At 39.7% G+C, this 19,954-nt stretch overlaps 1 protein-coding gene across 3 annotated transcripts in view; it reads left to right on the top strand.

Moving 5' to 3' along the window:
• Window positions 1-19,351, top strand: part of MAP3K9 (mitogen-activated protein kinase kinase kinase 9) — a 68,617-nt gene extending 49,266 nt beyond the window's left edge. The window contains exons 7-12 of one of the 3 annotated variants that reach the window (XR_011698069.1): window positions 762-884; window positions 1,616-1,769; window positions 6,019-6,131; window positions 6,771-7,586; window positions 8,811-9,605; window positions 13,537-13,582. Coding sequence is in view for 2 of the 3 variants with exons in the window: in XM_071558215.1 (XP_071414316.1) it covers window positions 762-884; window positions 1,616-1,769; window positions 6,019-6,131; window positions 6,771-7,586; window positions 8,811-9,292 (1,688 nt within the window). In the remaining variant the exon portion in view is untranslated. Of the gene's footprint in view, window positions 1-761; window positions 885-1,615; window positions 1,770-6,018; window positions 6,132-6,770; window positions 7,587-8,810 lie in introns of all 3 variants that reach the window. The other 2 variants (XM_071558216.1, XM_071558215.1) reach the window with 2 other exon arrangements.
• Window positions 19,352-19,954: the final 603 nt, after the last annotated feature.

Raw genomic sequence — 19,954 nt, 5'->3', positions numbered from 1 at the left:
ATGTACTGGATTTTTGGTGTAAGAGTCTAAAAATTACCAAGAATATGTTGATAGCTGTGAGACCATAGCTCTAGATTGCTAGTTTATATATGAACTTCTATTAACACACAAATGACCTCTAATACCACCCTTCTGGAAGAAATGTTAAATATTAGTGAAGTGTTAGGGAACTCACTCTTCAAGAGTGAAGATGGTGATTTTCAGAAACACTGAATCCTTAGCATTTCCACTGCAGATTCTGTATGGAGATTCAAATTTGTAAAATAACAAAAGTGAGGGTTTTACAAATCACCTAAGACTTATCATTACATCAGGGATGATGGCTTACACTGTATTCTTTGTTTTCTGGGAGATATTGGCTGTTCAGGAAAGCAGTTGTGCTAAAATGTGTATGTTAACTATGCCTTTCTTTGGGTCTGTAAGTGCCTGGTTTTGGTGGTGCTTAAGAAACCGGGAGATATAAGGTGAAAGAATTATATAGAGGGATATACTTAGGCATAAATGTCAGTCAACACATGGGGTCTATGTGTGCACGTGTCTCACATGTGCACTAAAAGATATATCTACAAGGGTGCGAGCACACGTTTTTTTTCTGAAGGAACAGTGTGTACAAAGGGCAAATAGCAATAAGCTGTAAAACTTCATTTCTATATTGATATAATAAGTTGTGGTCTTTGAAAGTTACCATAAAGTATTTCTTTTTCCTTATGTTAAAAAAAATTCAACTCTCTGCTTTTGTTTTGATTTTTTTTTCTGAACAGATTTTCAGCACAAATTCACTGTGCAGGCTTCTCCAACGATGGATAAAAGGAAAAGCTTGATCAGTAGCTGCTCCAGCCCTCCTGCAAGTCCTACCATTATTCCCAGACTCAGGGCCATACAGTGTAAGGACCTCAGTGTAGTATTGAATTTGGGAAATGTGCAGTCTGTCAGCATGGTAAGATGCCCAGATTCCATATTTAGGACAGGACTGTAAAAGAAGGTACCTGAAGTGTTTGCCTTGTTCCTTGTATGTATGCATTTAGAGAGAAAAAGGGAGTGTATTGGTGATGTGGGGGAAGATCACCTCCTTTGGAGTCGAAACCCATTCTTAGCCAAGTTCTTGAAATACTGCTGTTTGTAGCGAAATTACGTTCCCTAGGTGGAGGGGTGAATTTTTAAAAATGCTAATTTGCAGAGTACATCTGTGAAACATTACTGAAGTGTATTAAGTTACTGTTGTAAGGAAATAAAAACAAGGGTGCTTGTCATGCAAATAATGTTCCCATACTAAAACAGAATCAGACAGACATGCATGTTTTATATTTATGAAAGTCATGTTAACTGATGTATAGTGTTTGTGTGTCTGGTATCAGACTGGTGGTTCTAAAGAGAAACTGGTGATGGAATAAAGCTGTGAAGGCTACTTCTACTTGAAGCGATTAGGGAATGCCTAATTTTGAAGGGATTTGGTTGTTAGATCTGTGTTGATAAATGGTCAAAAATACGGTAAAATAATTTTTGCTACTATTCCTGTTTTGACCTGTGTTTTATTCTTTATGTTGCCATGGAACCAATTCTCTAATTTGTGTATCTTTTTCTTTCCCATTTTCCACTGTTCTTCCCACTTGTGAAGTGACTCCTGCTGAAAGCAGTAAAACATGGGGACGAAGCTCAGTCCTTCCAAAGGAGGAAGGAGAGGAAGAAGAGAAGAGAGGCCAGAAGAAAAAGGGACGCACCTGGGGACCGAGCTCACTTTGTCACAAGGAGCTGGGTACAGGAGAAGATGGGTAAGAGAGGGCCTGGAAGCAGACTCGTTTCCAGGTTCTAAAACTGGTATGAACTGGCTCACGGGAAATTTGCCTATCCTCTTGCAAACACTTTCCTGCTTCCAAACATATCTTCTAACAGAGAAGTTAGAGATTCCCAACAGGTCACAAAATGGCATTCAATCCCTTGCTGGTGACAGCTTTCACTGCTACTACATTGTTACATGTATTTGTAAGCAGTAGAACTTTTTAGCTGAGCAAAACTCTTTCTCTAGTAGGTTTTCTCTATTTTCAGGCTCAGCTTTCTGTAGTTTCGTATCATATCTGAAAACACTTCTCTCTTTCAATTCTCAGATACACTTTTTTGTCTCTTAGATGCTATTATTTAAAAATTACCTAGTAGAGCCAGGCAAATATCTTCACTTCAGTCTTTTGAACAGGACATGTACCTTGAGTGAATACATACTGAAAGGGCTTTTTGCAAAGTTACAGATTGTACTTCTGCTTCTTTAAGTTATTGTTCTGTAACTTCTTTTTTTTTATGTGTGAATGTGAATTATCTATACCAGGTCTTCAGTGGATCATTGCTGAAATACTTCTTTAAACATAGAAGTATTTTGGTCTTCTTGGAGGTTTGAATGGTTTATGATTTTTCAAGGAGTTTGAAGCTTTTTCCCTCTGCTAAACTGGCAGTTTGACTCACCGTATTTGTAGCAGGGTAAATAAAATAACTGGTTATAATCTTTGTCTTTACTATTGTGTGCTCAGGTGTGAAATGCCTGAAAAACAGATATGTCTATAATGCATTACTATTGCAGTCCTCTGCAAGAGAGCCTGGATCTATTAGAAGATGTTCTCTCTCAAATAGACTCATGTCATGTTAACAGGGCAACAGGGAGAAAGCTTCTTGGACTGCTGTCTGTGCTTTACCTGTTCTGCAGATAAAGTATAGCATTATACAGAATTAAAACAGATGTCACACTTTGAAATCATTAATTATATTAGGGAAGGAGATCACTGAAGCTGGAAGAAAAACACTTCTATCTTGAAGTCATGTTCTTAGAATTCTGGGCATAAAGTTCTTCAGTTTTCTGTTCATGACTGTACTGTCTGAAGCACTGATGGCTTTTGGGCCCCAACAGCTGGAAAGCAGTTCATTGCTAACCGGTTGCACAGAAAACTATCCTGTTCTCTCTGCAGCTGAGATGTTCTATAGTACTCAAAATCTTTTCTAGAGAGACTTAATACAGCTATTGCATTTTGCAGACTGTCTGAAATGTGATAGTGTTGCTGAGAGGGCAGTATGGTTAACATACAATGAACTACTTCTTGTTGAGATCATACTGGACTGCAGATTTTAATTTTGAGGGAACAAAGTTGCAGTAAACGTTAGGGACTCAAATGATAGTTCTTACTATTCTTAATTCTTGTTTTACAGAGTAAGGATATAAAAATTAATTCAATAGTTAAGGTTGGAAAATACATTTAAAATTGTCAATCCAACTCTTAACCCAGCACCACCATGTTCACCACTAAACCATACCCCCAAGTGCCACATCCACACACCTTTTGACCATTTCCAGGGATGGTGATACTACCACTTTCCTAGGCAATCTATTCCAATGCTTGACCACCCTTTTGGTGAGGAAATTTCTCCCAATATAAGCTAAACTTCTCCTGGTGCAACTTGAGAGGCCATTTCCTATTGTCCTGTCACTTGTTACTTGGGAGAAGAGACCAACCCCCACCTTACTACACACTCTTTTCAAGTAGTTATAGAGAGCAATAAGGTCTCTCCTGAGCCTCCTTTTCTCCAGACTAAACAACCCCAGCTCTCTTAGCTGCTCCTCATGTGAGTGACATTCTAGACCCTTCATTGCCCTTCTCTGGACATGCTTCCGCTCCTCAATGTCTTTCTTTTAGTGAGAGTCCCAGAACCAAACACTGGATTTGAGGTGCGGCCTCATCAGCACTGAGTGCAGGAGAACAATCTCTTTGCTAGTTCTGCCAGGATGCCTTTGGCTTTCTTGGCCACCTGGGCAAGCTCCTGGCTCGTGTTCATCCAGCTCTTGACCAACACCCCATTACCCTTTTTCATCAAGCATCTTTCCAGCTGGTCATCCCCAAGCCTGTAGCACTGCTTGGGGTTGTTGTGGCACAAGTGCAGAACCCAAAACTTTGCCTTATTGCACCTCATACAGTTGGCCTTGATCTATTGATACAGCCTGTCCAGATCCCTCTGCAGATCCTTCCTATCCTCCAGCAGATTAACGCTCCCATCCAACTCAGTGTGACCTGCAAACTGACTGAGGGGGGCACCCCCTCATCCGAGTCATTAGTCAAGATATTAAACAGGACTGACCCCAATACTGAACCCTGGGAAAACTGGGGTAAAGTGTAGAGCTAAACTTAGGATAGAAAAATCTTACAGCTTTTCTATCTACACATGTAGGGAACAGAGTATGTGTTTTCCTAGCTCCATGTAAATCTCACATTCCTCAGTATTTGGCTACCTATATTGTTAGAGCTTTGGCATTTAGTGGAGTGGTTACACTGCTAACATGGTATGGTTTCACTCACTGGCTTTCCCTTAATATGCATCTCTGTTCATAGTATGTATCCTAGGCATGTTGTACACGTAGATAACTTAGATTCAACATATTTGTTTGGTGTGTTGTGTTCTATAGCTGAGTATAGGATGGAGGGAGTAAATCAGAACAGACCCACATGTTGAATTGCATCTCTGTTATAAAACCGTGTGGTTGTCAAGTGGGATTCAGCACTGTGCTGTCTGGATTCAAGTTCACAGCAAGGTACTGCATTTGTCAGAATGGTTGATGGGGTTGGACTTGAAAGACAGTTGAGACATGCACAGGATACTTCTAATGTAATGCCTATAGTAGTCTTCAACCTACTGATCATGTACTCAATCAAGTTTAGGTCCTGTGGGCCTTGCTATTGCAACATAGTTTGGTGAAACCCAGGGCATCCCAATTAGGTAGAAAGCAGAGGAAAAACACGTATCAGTGCAAGAAAATATCCCTGATACAATAAAATTCTGAAATCCTGGAACAGAAGCTGTCTTAGAAATGCAGAATGATTCTGGTAGAAAATAAGAATCATGAGAGGTAACTTCTATATTCTTTTATTTCCTTTTCTCTGTAAAAGAATGAATTACATATCTTACCAAAGAAGGGTGCAAGTTAGTAACGGAGGTGGAAGAGATCTCATCTCCTAAGTTTTGTGTTCTTTTAATAACAGGTTGATGCTTTGTGTGTCCAGCTGAGATAATTCAGACTATCCTCAGATCTTTTTATTCTTTTCACTTAATTTCTGCCTATCCTAAGTGTGTTGCTTTTCACCAGTACTATGTGGAGAAAGCCACCAGCAGCTCTCCAGTTCAGACCATGTTGATAACTAAATAATAAAAGTTTGAATATTGATATGTCAGAAAGTTGTGCTGATAACCAAAGCTGTTGACATGTCTAATGTTACAAAAATATTGCAGGATGATGGCAATGGAATACCTATGAATAGGAGCTACTAATAAGTTTAGGTACCCGGTGATACACTTTTGTAAACAGTTCAAAGTAGGGATTTGATTTGGGGTTCTTTACTTCTATTGGGTTTGTGGAGGTTTTTTGTTTGTAAGTAACAGAAACAATTACATGATTTATTATTTTAGTTACCTATTTTTCCATAATCTAGAACCCAGGTTATTAACTGTACTTCAATACAGTGTTTTCTTTAGAGGGGAAATAGTGCGGGTTATAATATAGAGTCACAGGTTTGTTGTTTACAGTGACTTTAGCTTACTATTTTATTTGTCCTAGTGAGTGATCCCTGGATTTCATTGTTCATTTTTGTTTTACATGGCAATGTTTTGGAAGGTAATTCTCCCCTCTTCCTGCTGAGCACTTTATTTTTTACCTGTCATGGTAGGACTGATAACAAAAGAAATCAAGATGTCTTGGTTTCAAGAGAAGACGTTTTATCTGATTTTTGCAGTGGTGCTTTCTATTATTCTGCATTCATAGCTGTTAGTTATCAGCAGAGCTCTTTTTGCTGCTGTGGTGTAACAAACAATGGAGGAGCCTTTTTACTTTTTTTGTCTTTTAAGGTGCTATAAAGATGTCACAATTTCTTGCTGTGAGAGGATTTCAAAGCTGTGTAGTTGAGATGGATACATGCATACTCTTAAATAAAATGATAAAGAATGTAAAAATGGAAACTGTGAGCGTGGTTTTCTCTCATCCTTTTACTATTTCAGTCTGAAAGCTCTGGTAGAAGGATACAAACAGTGGTCATCCAGTGCACCGAACCTTGGGAAGATCCAGAGAACTGCACCTGTTTTTCCAGGATTCACCAGCTTAGCGGAGATGGGTAAAGGAATTCTCTGAACTTGATACTCTCATCTGCACTTCCATTCACATTTAAATGAATCTCTTCTTTTCTGACTTTCACCTGTTGCCTTACAGCAATATCTTAATTTTGTTTGGTACCTGTTTTTCTTTTATTCTTTATGAAGTATCCACTTTCTCCTTCTGGATTTTCTTTTTATTCACCTCTCTGCTTGTGCTTATTTGTCAAGCTAACAAGTTTCCGTTAATTCTCCTCTAGCTCCATGCTGTCTCTCAGCTCCCTTCCTGTACATTGATAATTAAATGGGCAGCATGGTTACACCTTCACTTGCACACCTTCCTTATAATTTTCCTGCCTTTTGCTTCTCGCTCACAAACATACAAATTTACTCTAGAAGTAACTGAGGTGTAGATTGCTTCCGAAATGCTGTTCTGCAGTTAATCCCAAACAGACTTTTATAGTGCTTCCAGGTATTTGTCTCAGCCTATCTGCTTTGGAGACAATAGCCTGTGAGTACTTGGCAGTTGATGAATGATCTTGTGATGAGAATTGTTACATCTTCTGAGAAAAAGCTTGTTTTCCATCTATATTTATAAGGCAATTAAATTTGCTGGTGAAAATATTCGATCAATGCAAAGTCTCTTTTCATTTGCTTTCCAGATGATGAAGACAACGAATGTCTTAATGGAGAGGGCAAAGTGCACCCTTCACCTGTGCACAATCAGTCATACCTCTGTATCCCATTTCAGAAGAATGAAGACTGGGATGGCCCTTCTAGCGATGCCAATGAGGAGTCCACGCCTGTAAACTCTGCTACTAGTACCCCACAGCTGACACCCACCAACAGCCTCAAACGTAGTGGCTCCCACCACAAGCGATGTGAGGTTGCACTGCTTGGCTGTGGAGCTGTGCTGGCTGCTGCAGGTCTGGGGTTTGATCTGTTAGAAGCAGGGAAGTGTCAGCTGCTGATTGAGGAGGAGCCGGAGGCACCCAAGGAAGAGAAGAAAAAGCGTGACAGCATTTTTCAGCGAGCTGGACGCCCACGCAGGAGCACTAGTCCACCTTCCCGAAAAATCTTCAAGAAAGAGGATCCCCTGTTGTTGCTAGGCGAGCCATCCACATCCCTCACCCTTCTTTCCCTGTCTTCCATTTCCGAATGTAATTCCACCCGGTCCCTGCTGCGCTCAGACAGTGATGAGATCGTGGTATATGAAATGCCTGTCAGCCCAGTGACAGTCAAGGCTCCCTTGCCAGCCATTACCAACCCATTAGTCAACGTCCAGATCGAGAGGTTCAAACAAGACCCCAACCAGTCCCTGACCCCCACACATGTGACAGTCTCTTCCCACACCCAGCAAAGCGGGCACAGGCGCACACCTTCTGATGGGGCCATCAAAGGGAGTGGACTAATTGTCAATGGGTGCCCAACCAGTGGGTGCCCTTCCAGTAGCTGTTTAACTGGAGCACTGGGAGCAGGTAGGTTTTCAGCCATCTTGCTTTTCCTCTTCGGAATAAAGACATAAACAGTATAATTACTTGTTGCTTATACAGCATCCATTGTTATGACCAGCCCACAAGAATTGCTTATGGATGCTTTCTTCACACACATAGTTAACAGAATAATGCAGTAATGGTTTCTGTTCCAGTATCTCTGTGCTAAGGAACTCTCTGCTCCCCCACACTGTAAGGCAGAGCATAGTAATGTTTCTTAAACAAAAATGGTACCAAAGTACAAATACTGCAGATTCTTAACAGTTCCTCCGAATTCCATCTCCATTGTCTTTATATACTTATTTGTAGTTCAAAGTTAATTCTGATCTTTAAAGTCAGTGAAAGTGGGATCTCTAAAACTGCTGGTGGCTGCGCCACTATTGCACTTAATCCTTTGCAAATACGGTGGGTTTTTCTGGGTAGGTAGTGTTCTCACTGTTGCAGTCTAGGAATGGCTGTGACTTCACAACTTAAAAAATGTTTTCCTCTGTTCTTGCCCTACTAATTCAGAGGAAAAAAAAGGACTAGAATGATAAATTAAAATCTGATTTAATTAGACTTTTTCCCCAATCTTAAAAAAAATGTGAGGCTGTCTTTTGAATGGATGTCTGCAGTAAAATGTGGGTTAATGCAGCTGAGAATTCTCATTAAAATGGTATTTATGAAAATGTAAAAGCGACATTGTGTTTATAAAAAAAATCAACCAAACAGCATCCCCTACCCTTAAACAAAAACAAACCAGGAAGCATCTACAGTAGGTAGTGTTAAGCAGCTCTTCCAGGAAGTTGGCCCTGCTTCTGACAAGCAGGTGTCATGTATCATGCTGTGCGAGTGTCTTTGTGATCGATTCACATTGTTAGTGGATAATGTGCCCTCTGAAGGCTTTGGAGAGTCCTCCCCTTTGGTAGGAGGTCAAATCCATGCTTATCAGTCTGAAAATAAGAAAGCAAATGAGAGAATAAACCAAACTTGATGCTTGTGTTAGGTCAGCGAAACAAGTGTCTTGCAATGTGTTGGGAACAGTGTAGGGATAAAGAAGCCAGTGACTTCAGATTGGCATCATTTTGAAGATATGGAGTTTATAGATTCTGAATGGAGGCTTTCTGCTTTGAAAATGTTTTTGCACTGTACATAAAGTAAACTAAGATGTGTTGCAACAGTGACATCTAACATGTTTCCCTTTTCTTTTACATTGTCTTCTTTGGATAGGTGTATTAAAAACACCTAGTCCAAGTAGAGATCCCAGTGAGGTCCCTCGCCTGCCAGACCCCAACCTTGTTTTTCCTCCAACCCCAAGACGATGGAATGCACAGCAGGATCCGACACTGGAAAGACCCAAAACATTGGAGTTCCTGCCCCGGCCACGTCCTGCAGCCAGTCGGCAGCGGCTTGATCCCTGGTGGTTTGTGTCACCCAGCAATGCCAAGGGTGAATCTTCTGCCAACAGTTCAAGTACTGATACTCCAAGCAATCTGGACTCTTGTTTTGCTAGTAGCAGCAGCACTGTAGAAGAGAGACCTGGACTGCCTGCACTGCTTCCCTTCCAGGTGGGTCCTCCTGCAGAGGAGCGGACACTGTTGGACATGGACGCTGAGGGGCAGAGCCAGGACAGCACCATTCCGCTATGCAGAAGTGAACTTAACACACACAAAGCTGCAGCATATGAACTCAAGCAAGAATTCTGGTCTTAATATGAAATCACTGGGGACAGTGAGCCCCTCTAAATTTAATCCTACTTTTTGCACTGAGAATGCACTTTGAAGACAGATGAGATGGAGGGATGCTACAGAGATCATATGGTGCTGCCTCTGCTGAAGATGTGTTGTCGACTGCCTAATTTTTGTCTGCAGTTGGGTGAAACTTGGCAACTTTGAGCTGCTGACTTTTGCTGTGGGGTTTTTCTGTAGTCTTTCCTGCCCTCTTACTGCAGTTTGAATCTGCAATGAGCTAAAATTATCATATCAAAGCCTTTTGTTACTGACCTTGTAGGATTTGGCACTTGCAGTAAGTATATTGGTATCTATGCTGGTATTAATCAGTATTTTCAAAACTCAAATAGTACACTACAGCAGATGTCAGTGTTTGATGTTTTCCCAAGGAATCCAGGACAGAAGCAAATAATTATCAAGAGACTACCTTTTCTGCAATATATTCCAATTGTTAGACAGACCTGGGAATCATCATACCCCCACTAAAAGAGCAGAAGTAGCTGTCTTAAGGCTTGTTTGTCTTCTTTTGCTTATCTGATAGTGTAAGGTAGAACAGATTGTAGGGGAAGGGCATGGCATCTCCACTGATGGAGGTCTTTGAGACCAGGTGAACCAGAATGTTGGAAACAAGTAAGTGTAGTTGATCCTGGCTTGTAGGTAGGTTGGAGGAACTTTAGTGGTCTCTTCAGGTCCCTCTCAGCCGTATTTTTCTATGACCCGGTGCTTTTAAGAAGATGAGGGCTTATGGTATGGCTATTTATCTTGCTTTTTTATTTCACACTTTGGTTCCATCGGTCTCTTTTCCCACCACCTGTTTTTCAAGTTTCCTCAGCTTTGGGAAGGGATTTAGAGGAACTCTTTCTTTAAAGCTGTGTTGACTTGCAAAAGTAAATTATGTGTTCCCAAATTGATTTTTTTCTCCTTTCTTACACTTTTTAGGAGTGACCCATGAAACCCAAGACTGTTCTTATGCACACTGGTACTTGTTTAAGGCTGTTTTGAAAGTGAGGCTTGTTAGTAGTTGGATTGTGCAAACAGGAATCAGAGCATCTGGATTCTGTTTTATTTTGTCACTGACTCACTGTGTGACCCTGGGCAAATAATGTAACCTCTGTGCCTGAATTTCCCCATCTGTAAATAATAGGAATAATACCTACCTCACAAGGGGAGGGATTGGGATATACATAATAGGTATAAAGTCCTTTGAGATCTTTAAGTGAAAGGCACTGTAGACATGTAAAACTTTATTCTTGTTCAAATATGTAAAAATCTTAATCTGGAGCAAGAACAAACCCCTGTCTTGAAGGAGGAAGTCACACGGATAGGGTGTGCCTATGCTCACAGTTTTCTGTACAAAGACTACAAGTCTGTGCCACTGCGGGTATGTCTTACTGGCTGTAATGAGAGCTTCACTCTTCCCCAGGTTCAGCATTATAAATAAGGGATGTAGCCTTTATATGAGTGTAATAGAGTAATCTGCTTTGTTGCAGGGTACAGCATATCTGTTCATTCTTCTTGTACAGATCTGTGCTTATTTTGTTAATCTATTGACCATTTGCTTGCAAATAACTCGTTTGACAGTGCTGCCAGTGCAGTGCTCAGCCTGTTGGGGCAGTCCAGTCCTGTTGTGGAAGCAGTGTAGCCAAATACTTCCTGCAGCTGTCAGCACAGAGTACCTGTGTGTTTAGATGTTTGTAGTCTGATTTTAAAAACCAGCATGTGGGGAAGAACTGTACATAAGGTTTTTTAGTTCTGTTTGAGGACTGAAACCAGCATGTTGCCATTAGTCCAGTGCACCCTTTTTTCAAGCAATTGCAGTGTGGTTTTGTGTAGAAAGGTCACATATTTCTTATTACATTCTGTGAAACATATTTAATGGCAGAACTGCTTTCTGCTGCCCTCCTCATTGAATGCTCCTGAGCTAGCCTTAATGGTGCTACACTAGATGTTGAAGCTGGATAGACTGTTGACTGTGTAGACAAGGTGTTGTGATGTGGGACTAAGATACTTAAAAAACAAAACTTGTATTTCTGACCCTTTTGTTACATTTAGACCTTTAGCACTATTGATTTCTTAAGCATTCATAGGTTTGCTTTCCATTTCTGAAAAAATCAATTTGTGATCCAAAGACTAACAAAAGGCAAACCCCATCCAACAGATGATTAATTTTGATTGTGTTATATATAAATCAAACTCAAGGAAATGTCAGTGAGAGGCTGTTGTCAGAGGGATTAAAAAAGAGATTAAAACAGTCCATTTTTCAAATCTGCCTTACCATTTTAAAAAAATCTGAAACAGAAGTAGATCAGCTGCTTTGAAATGTAGTTTTCTATCCAAGAAGTACTGTTATAAATGTCATAGGAAGTATCATCTGCTCTGCAAAGGCATCACCTGGAATAGCTCCATTTGAACAGAAATCTTTAAATTCCTTGTACTTGCATGAAATGGAAGGCCACCTTGCTAGATCATTGTTTTACCTCAGCCTACTAAACTTTCTGATAGTTGACTAGTTGCTTTCACCAAGTAAACTCTGAGGTTTCTGTAAAGTTCCCATCAGGCAAGACAGCTGTAAAGGCAAGTTGTTGTGTCATCTCTTTTGATAAAGAAAGTTGAGGTTGAAGTATCAGATGCTCCTTGCTGCTTTCTCTCTTTCAGATAATCACTTGGTGAAAGTGGTGTGCAGCTGAACAATGAGAAGTATTTTTCTCCAAAGAGCATTTTCCTTAATACCAAATGGACATTGGTACATCAACTAAGTGGGTAGGACAGGTGATGAGTAGTCAAGGATCCAGATCAGGGTTTCCAAACTAGATACTGTTATTACAAAGCTGCCAGAAAGCCTAGGTGGAAGTATAATGTTTGGTGTTTGTTTGTTTTGTGTTTGGTTTGGTTTTTTAAACTCCTCTTCGATGGACTTCTCTTCATTGAATCTAGTATGTGAATTAACATGAGCATCAACCCATAACTGTCCTCCCGTTACTAACCTGAGGTATCAGGCAAGAGGAGACTGTTGTGGAGCCAAGGCTATTGACTTTAGTAGATGGTGGGGTATTCTCTGACAGGCAGGGGGGACTCTCAATGCAAAGAGTTGTTGGTTTTTTACCTTATGCATCCCCAAACCTCTCATTGTCCATCTGTCCCATCCTGGCTTGAATTCTCTCCTTTCTTAATCTGTTGGGGTTTTTCCTTCCCAGCTGTGTGAGGAGAGATGCTCCACATCTCCAAAGGAGTGAGGAGTCCTCCACTATAGTCTACTAGATAGTGAGAAGATATGAGCCCATCATCTCACAAATCTTTTTTTCTATTGGTTACTAGTATTCCCATTTTCAGGGAGACAGAAGTTTCAGAATACTGTTCATTGACATACCTTTCTAGTAGTATTCCTGAGGAAGATGGTGAAAATCATACTTCAAAAAAATTCTAACACATGTATTCCTTCCTAAATATCTAAATAAGTTGCACCTTTTTTGGGGGGGAAAATGAGAAAAAGATAACATGGGAGTACAAAGTCACTGAGCAATCGAAAACATAATGACAAAAGAATGAAGTAAAGTGTGTCTAATTACAGGCCTTAACAAGAGGGAGTGGTGGTCTTTTAACTGATAGTGGGATTGTAGCTGAGAGAAACGTTTGTGATCTGGAAATGTATTTGTATTTTTTAGTCAGCTGGCAGTACGTAATTTGTGTATCTGATGTGCTGATTTAGGAAATAGAAAAAAGTTTATTGGCTCTTCAAAACATGGCATCCTTATAGGCTGTTTGGTTTTCCTGTAAAACAGGGGGAAAGCAGAGACATAGCAACCAGTGCAAAAAAAAGGTTAAATTTTTTTATAAATGTCTATGTTTCACAGAAATTGAGTGTGGGACAAGTAGAGAGAGGAAAGCTTTTGTGTCAAAACTAAGGTGATTAAATAGCTACAGATTTTTCTCTAATAGTGTTGCTTCTTACGGACTGCACAATGCTCTGTTTTACTAGCAAGTAGGTCTTCATCTCCTTTCAATCCTTTTCAGAGGTGCGAGGGTGACTTTTTATAGGTATTTTCTCTCCAGATTATTGCAGTGGGTTGATATTCAGTACAGAGCAGAGAACCTCAGTGAAAATACTCTTTTTGTCATGATTTTCTAGCAAAATGAGTATTTTTAAAGTGAATTTTTCATTGTTGATGTGGGAAAACCTGTTCCAGACTGGCATGTTTATATGATGAAGTATTTTTCTGTACCTCTAGGAATGGGAGTAGTTGCCTTCCTCTTCATAGCATGCTGTTATCTTAAGACTTTGTGGACAATGCTGCGTAGAGATGTTGCTCCGATATGTCATGAAACTGGATACCTCTCATTCTGTTGAAGGTGAGGCAGTAATGGTGGAGTAAAGAAAGGCCTTTGCCATCTGGAGTGTTCTGTTAAATACAACATGACAGGAAGCCTCTCATCTTGAGTCACCTTTCTATCTTGAGCTTAACTTTTATTTGGAACTTAATTCATCTCTGTGGGATGAATATGGGACCTGGAGTCAAATTAGATGTATGGAACCAAACCCAGTACTGTACCCCAAAATTCAGTGACAGCCTGGCACGTTTGTAAGTAATTTTAAGCTAATATTAATAAGATTTGTTAATTTTTGATTTTTTAAAAATCTTTCTTCTTGGAAAAAGTGCTTATTGCTTTCTAACCTTTCCCATGCATTTTGTAAATGTTCTCAAGAACTCTTACGAATTTGGTGGCAAAAAAGGAGGTTTCTGTCTTGCACAGTGATTTAGGCCCTCCTTTTGGCTTTTCTTTTTTTTGGTATGAAACAAGGACATCTATATTTGGAAATTAGGAGTTCAGATCCTTATCCTGTCACTGCACAACAGTTTCTTATCTTCCATGTCTGTCATTCACTTAAGACTTGGGTAAAACTGGACAGGAGGAGGGAGGGGAATAGGCATATTTAAAAACAAATGCAAACAAGCAATATGAACACCAAATATGAGAACCAAAATATACTCATTGCTGTCACAGAGCATAACATTCTGACTTCATAAACCATTAATTGATGATATAATTAAGGTATCTTTAGGAAAGAATGCCTTCCTATGCTTTCCTGTTAAGTTTACTATTTTAAGATTAGAATATAATTCAGATTATAATATGGTGATTATCACAGTATGGTAATTAGCTGTACAGAAAGGATCTGTAACCAAATTTGTATCTCTGATTTTTTCCTCTATTTTCAATCCAGTTTGTGGTTTACATTTTATTTTTTTTTATTTTTACTTTTTTTGTGTGTGTTTAACAAACAATACAGTCTTCTTAAGAAGAACTTATGTTTTATTGTTTCATTGTCTTTTGCAGTTGCATGAGGCAGTATGGAAATGAATTCATAGCTTATTCTGCTGTTCCCTCTATTGAACACACTCGTAGAAAGTCACATGCTGTAGTTAAGATGTGCATTTGCTTTTGGTTTTTCCCATGCTGAGATTTTTTTAAGCAGCTTTGAACAGAACTTCTGAAAATTACCTGTATCAGCTGTAGGTCAAAAGTGGTCACTCCCAGGCTAATGAGGTGTGTGTGTCTGATTAAAAAGTAGTTTGCCACTCATGACTGGATGGTGGGTCTAATGTAGTTACAAGAATTATTATTGTTCCTCTCTAACAAGGATCTCTTTTTTGCAACTGGAAAATCTTCAGCACTTCATCAATGTTTTGTACAAGAAATACGTTTATCTCCTTCTATATGTAAGTGAAAAACGTCTTTCTCTTCCTGACCAGGAACATAATTTTCCTAGTGAGAATGGCTTCTTGAACTCTGTGTTTTGCATTTTTTTCTGTTTCTTTGGGGATGTTGATTATTTTGGTTTTGTATTTTTAAGCCTATGAAATATGTGTTAGGTGCATCCTGTACTCCTAGGTGCCTTCCATCTCATGTGTCTCTGTGCTAGGGGCTGAGGTTTTTGGAGGGAACTCCTGGTTGTAGCTTTCAGTACTGTGTTCTTCATCACACATCAGGCCAAATACCAGCCCTGTGTTCACGTCCTCCCCTTTAGAGATGCACGTGCACCCCTGTGTCAAGGCGTGCACTGTCACTGTCTCTCAGTATCTCTCTATTGGAATTTTGCCCCCATCCCATTTTTATTGGTTGTTTCTTCTTGTTACCACAGTAACAAGCCTAAGACAGAAAACAATACATGTTTTAGGTGTGCTTTGAGTTAAAACGTTTCCAAACTAGAAGTGTAAGATACAACTGAGTGAAGTGAAAGTGGAGATTGGCAGGAAATAGCAAATAAAAATGTGAAATTACCCTTCCTAAGGTAAGTCAGGGGACAAAAAGATAATCTCGGTAATCTGTTGGCATCATAGGTAAGTTGGATCCTAAAAAAGAATTTGAGGGATGTGTAGTTACTTAATTTTATAGAAAGGTTTGGATTGGAAGGGACCTTAGGGATCATCTAGTTCCAGTCCCTCTGCTACGGCCAGGGACATCCTCTACTAGATCAGGTTGCTCAAAGTCCCATCCAACTCATCCAGTTTCTGGTTCGTTTGTTTTGTTTTACCCTGAACTACCTCATTTGTAGAGATAGAATGGGAAGAAACGTTAAGTTTTGCTAAGAATTGCTCTAAGTAGGCAGTTGGAGCTGGAATGAGGTGGGAGGGCAGAGGCAACACTTGTATTTGGCTCTTGACATACAAATTCCTGATGGAAAAATAAAATCAGCTATTCAGTTTATTAAGATAAGATTATACTTCTTTAAATATTTGTGTCTCCAAAATAATAAAGGACAAGGCAGGGCATTTTTCTTGATGATTTCTGACTTCTGGAAGGGTTGATTTTTCCATGGACCAAAAGATGGTGATTTTGGTCACTACTGTTTCTAAAAGCAATGGTCTGTTTTTTCAAAATGGATTTTTTAAAAAAATTATCTCACATGCTCTTAAAGTGAACCTACGCATGGTCCTGAAAACAATATTTGCCGTATTGTTTTCCTAATGTATCAGCTCCTAATACAGTCCTGGCTGTATTTGAATGCTAATAATATGCAGACAGCCCAATATAGCTAATATTAAGAAACTATTACACATTTTTAATGTGCAGAGTAGTAGATTTATAAGCTCAGCTTGAAGTGGGCTACTGTTAGGTCAGTAGCTGATGGGTCAGATGGATGCACAGCTAGCAAAAAGGGTCTTAGAACAAATCTGCAGGAGGAATGCCAAAGTTTTATTTACCTAAAATAAGCAATTTGAAAAATAATCATGGCAGGGTGGGTAGGTCCTTCATTACTCTGAAATACTTTTCTAGGATGTTGTCCATGCTCAAATTTCAGCTGCCAGGATAGCTATTGAGAAACTACATTGTGTTCAAAAGTTTTTGGCTGAAACCCCAACATAAGACCAGAACAATGCATTTCAGAGTGAGTGACACTGTCTCCCTGTTCTACCTTGATTGTTTCAGTTCAGCATTTTCTCAAGAACAGATGTTGAGGTTGGATAAAGCCAGGCTCCTTGTCTTGGAGAGACATATGTGTCTGAGAAAGAAGAAACATTGTTCTAGCCATGTTCTGATGCTTTTGTCTCGCAATCATAGCAATAGAGGTTATAATGGAGCAGGAAGAGATGCTGGTGTTTTTCCAAGCTTCATTGAGAAGAATGCTGCTAACAGCAGTTAAGTTTCAGAACAAACCTGGCCTCTGATTGCTGTTTGGCATAGCTTAGTTGCACACTGAGCTTCTTGAGTCTCTGTATCTGCAGGAGAATGGAGCTTCATCCTTGGGGTCTTCTGGACTTTGTGAACGTGGCCACTTCTCAACTTGGGTAGTCTTTTCTCCCAGGACTAGTCATTGTCATAAAATGTTTTAGTGAGCAGCTCTTACAGTGTCAACAGGGTTAGCATTTGTATCTGAACACAGCACCTAAAATCTCTGAGATGGCTCAAGCAGTTGTTATTTCATCAGTTCTGCCATTGCTCTGTTTTCAAGGTTGTTTTGACAACATCCAGATATCCTAGTCTGTAAAGAATAAAGGCACAGGGAAAAAAATCAGTAAAAAAAGCATACTTATGAGTTGAACAGTTGAACTGATTGAGTTTGGGCAGTGCTCTTTGCAGAGAGTAGAATCCATTCTTGTGTAACATAGGTCTCTTTGGGGGATGGCTAGCTTCAAACTGGAGAATATACTTAGATCCACTTAGTCAGTAGGCACCTGTGCCTGTCATGCTTGGCAGTTACAATAAGAAACCACATAAACCCAGGAGCATCTAGTAGTAAAAGTTCAAGTTAAAAGGGAAGAGGCCTCAATTCAGAAATCTCTTCATCACACACTTAAGCATCACTGAAGTCAGTGGAATGTATCTGTGAGTGAAAATGACCCCAATTCAGCAAAGCTCTTTAAATTGGGAGATTGTCCTGCAGAGACTAATGGTGAAGGACCAAGCTCTTTGCTTGTGAGAGGAAAGAGTCACTTAACCTGAGGAAAGAGTTCCTCAAAAGCCTCTGGGTAAATGCTGCTTTGACTGCTGATTCTTGTGGCCTTTCCATGACTGCACATGCCATGCCTGTTTGGCTGCTAATTCTTACCACAAGCAGGGTAAGCTTTGAGAATGTTTTCTAATACCAGATAAAAGAGCAACAACTTCTGCATTAGCAGAGTGCTATCTGTAAAGAGGCAGTAAGTGGTGACTGGAGCTTCTGTGTGCAAATGGCAATTTAACCCGAGACCTTTTCTCAGGTGTTTCTTCTTGGTTTAAAAATGCATCCCTCCAGGCTGGTGGACAGACCTGACAAGTTCAGCAGTGATCAACATCCACCACTTTACTAGAGTTGTAGGGTTCTTGTCTGTCAGCTGTTGGCACAGCATTTTGTGCTGCTATATGAATTCCATGTCATAAATTCAGGACAAGCTGGAAATACCTGAGATATTTTACCTGATGCAAACTGAGAGGCTTATATGGAGTGGACAGGCAACAGTGGTGGAAAAATCAGGGAAAATACCTGTGCTTTTAACATGTCTCTTCTGTGGCTTTGAAAGTCCAAGAATTTCTCAGCCAGAGAATGTATTTCCTCCCTCTTTTTATAAGCTACTTCTTTCTTTTGCCTTATTAATTGCGGATCTGCTCCTGCTTTTGTTTAAAGCCAGATGCAAAATCGATGACCTTTCCAAGGTACAATGTTGTAAATCTGAAGAACCAGGTGAGTAGATTACTCTAGTATAAGATCATGCACCCATGTCTGATCCTTTGAGATATGGGATAGTTCCTGCTTGAGTGGAAATCGCTGTGTAAAGGGTGTTGGGTACTTCATAAGGAACTCCAAACTCTGTAGGACTGAGATTGATCTTACAGCTCAAGTATTTCAGTCTGGTTTTGGAGACCTCTGTATGTCTTCTCTTCTGTTCATGGTGTTCAAAAGTGTGTTGTTATGGAAGTAGCGCCTGAAGGTATGTTTGCCTGAAGAATTTGCAATGAAGCAGTTGCATTAGCAAATGGCAATGTACCCCAGAGCTGAGTAAAATAACAGAGGCCACCAAGTTTTTCTTGTTTGTGTGATGAAATGTTGTCAAATTAAGTGATTTGTTGGAGCCTTCCTTTAACTTCTGTACAGCAGCAAGCTTAAAGGAAAAGAGGATTGCATTATTTTTTAAAAAGCTTTATTTGTGACCTGGACTTGTTGCCTCTGACCCTCTTGGGCTTAAATAGTTAAATTATATTAATGTCCAATTTGTTTCACTGTAGGTAACACATCAACTGAATACTCTTGTGCATAATCTACTGTATCTTTCCTCTGTTCTGTGTCAATGTATTATGTGTATTTGGATTACAGTTCTTTTTGTATTAAATTATTTTATGTTATAGAACAATATTTAAGCAAAGCAAAGAGCTAATGAAAGTTGTTGGCGTTTTGGGATTTCTTTTCTCTTTGCTCTTTTTTTGGATGTACTGTAAATTGTAAACCAAGGATGCCAAGCAGGCTTGGTTCAATGGCTAAAATTATTGTATTACAGTGTAATGCTGATCTAGGCCTTGTCTCAACACTAGAGCACACAGACTTGAATAAAACTGTTATAAAAGTGATTGTCCTTAGGCCTTGAGTTCTTGACTTTGTGCTTCGAATAATTTCAAGCAGATATTTAGAGTAGCAGTGGCATTACCTTGCTCTGAAGATTTCAGAATTTTTCCTAGTGCAACAAGAAGTTTATTCTTCTTTGCTAGGTGTCTTGATCCTGCTCAGCTACTCCGGCTCTGGGTCCTCCATAGGGCTTTTGAAATGTTTCTGTGAAACCCCAGAAAGTTTAGTGTAAGTCTTGGCACACAGTACCTGTCTGCTAACCCCCTTCTGGCTTTTCTCTGAACTGGGTAATTAATTGCATGCCATTTTTATTAAGGTTAATATTTCTGTTCTGTTAGCTTGAGATTTTTCTAGTCTTTATTTAGTATCTCAGCCAGAATGTTAATCTGAATCCCTGAATCTGGAGCTAATGCAGTAACATGTTTTGTGCATGATGACATTTAACAGATGGTTTAGATTTGCTTCCGATGCTGTGCCTTTGTCCCTGCCACATCATTCAGTGAGACACAGTTGCAGAAACAAGGATCTTTCCAAGCTGTCTTTCATCTGCTGTAAGTGTGCAAGCCAGAATAATGTGGTTTTGATTCCTGGGTTTGTGTGTTTGATTC

Source organism: Pithys albifrons, chromosome 6 (assembly GCF_047495875.1).
Source record: "Pithys albifrons albifrons isolate INPA30051 chromosome 6, PitAlb_v1, whole genome shotgun sequence".
Lineage (NCBI taxonomy): Eukaryota > Metazoa > Chordata > Aves > Passeriformes > Thamnophilidae > Pithys > Pithys albifrons.
The sequence above is the reverse complement of the archived record's forward strand: the minus strand, read 5'-3'. Positions and strand labels throughout refer to the sequence as shown.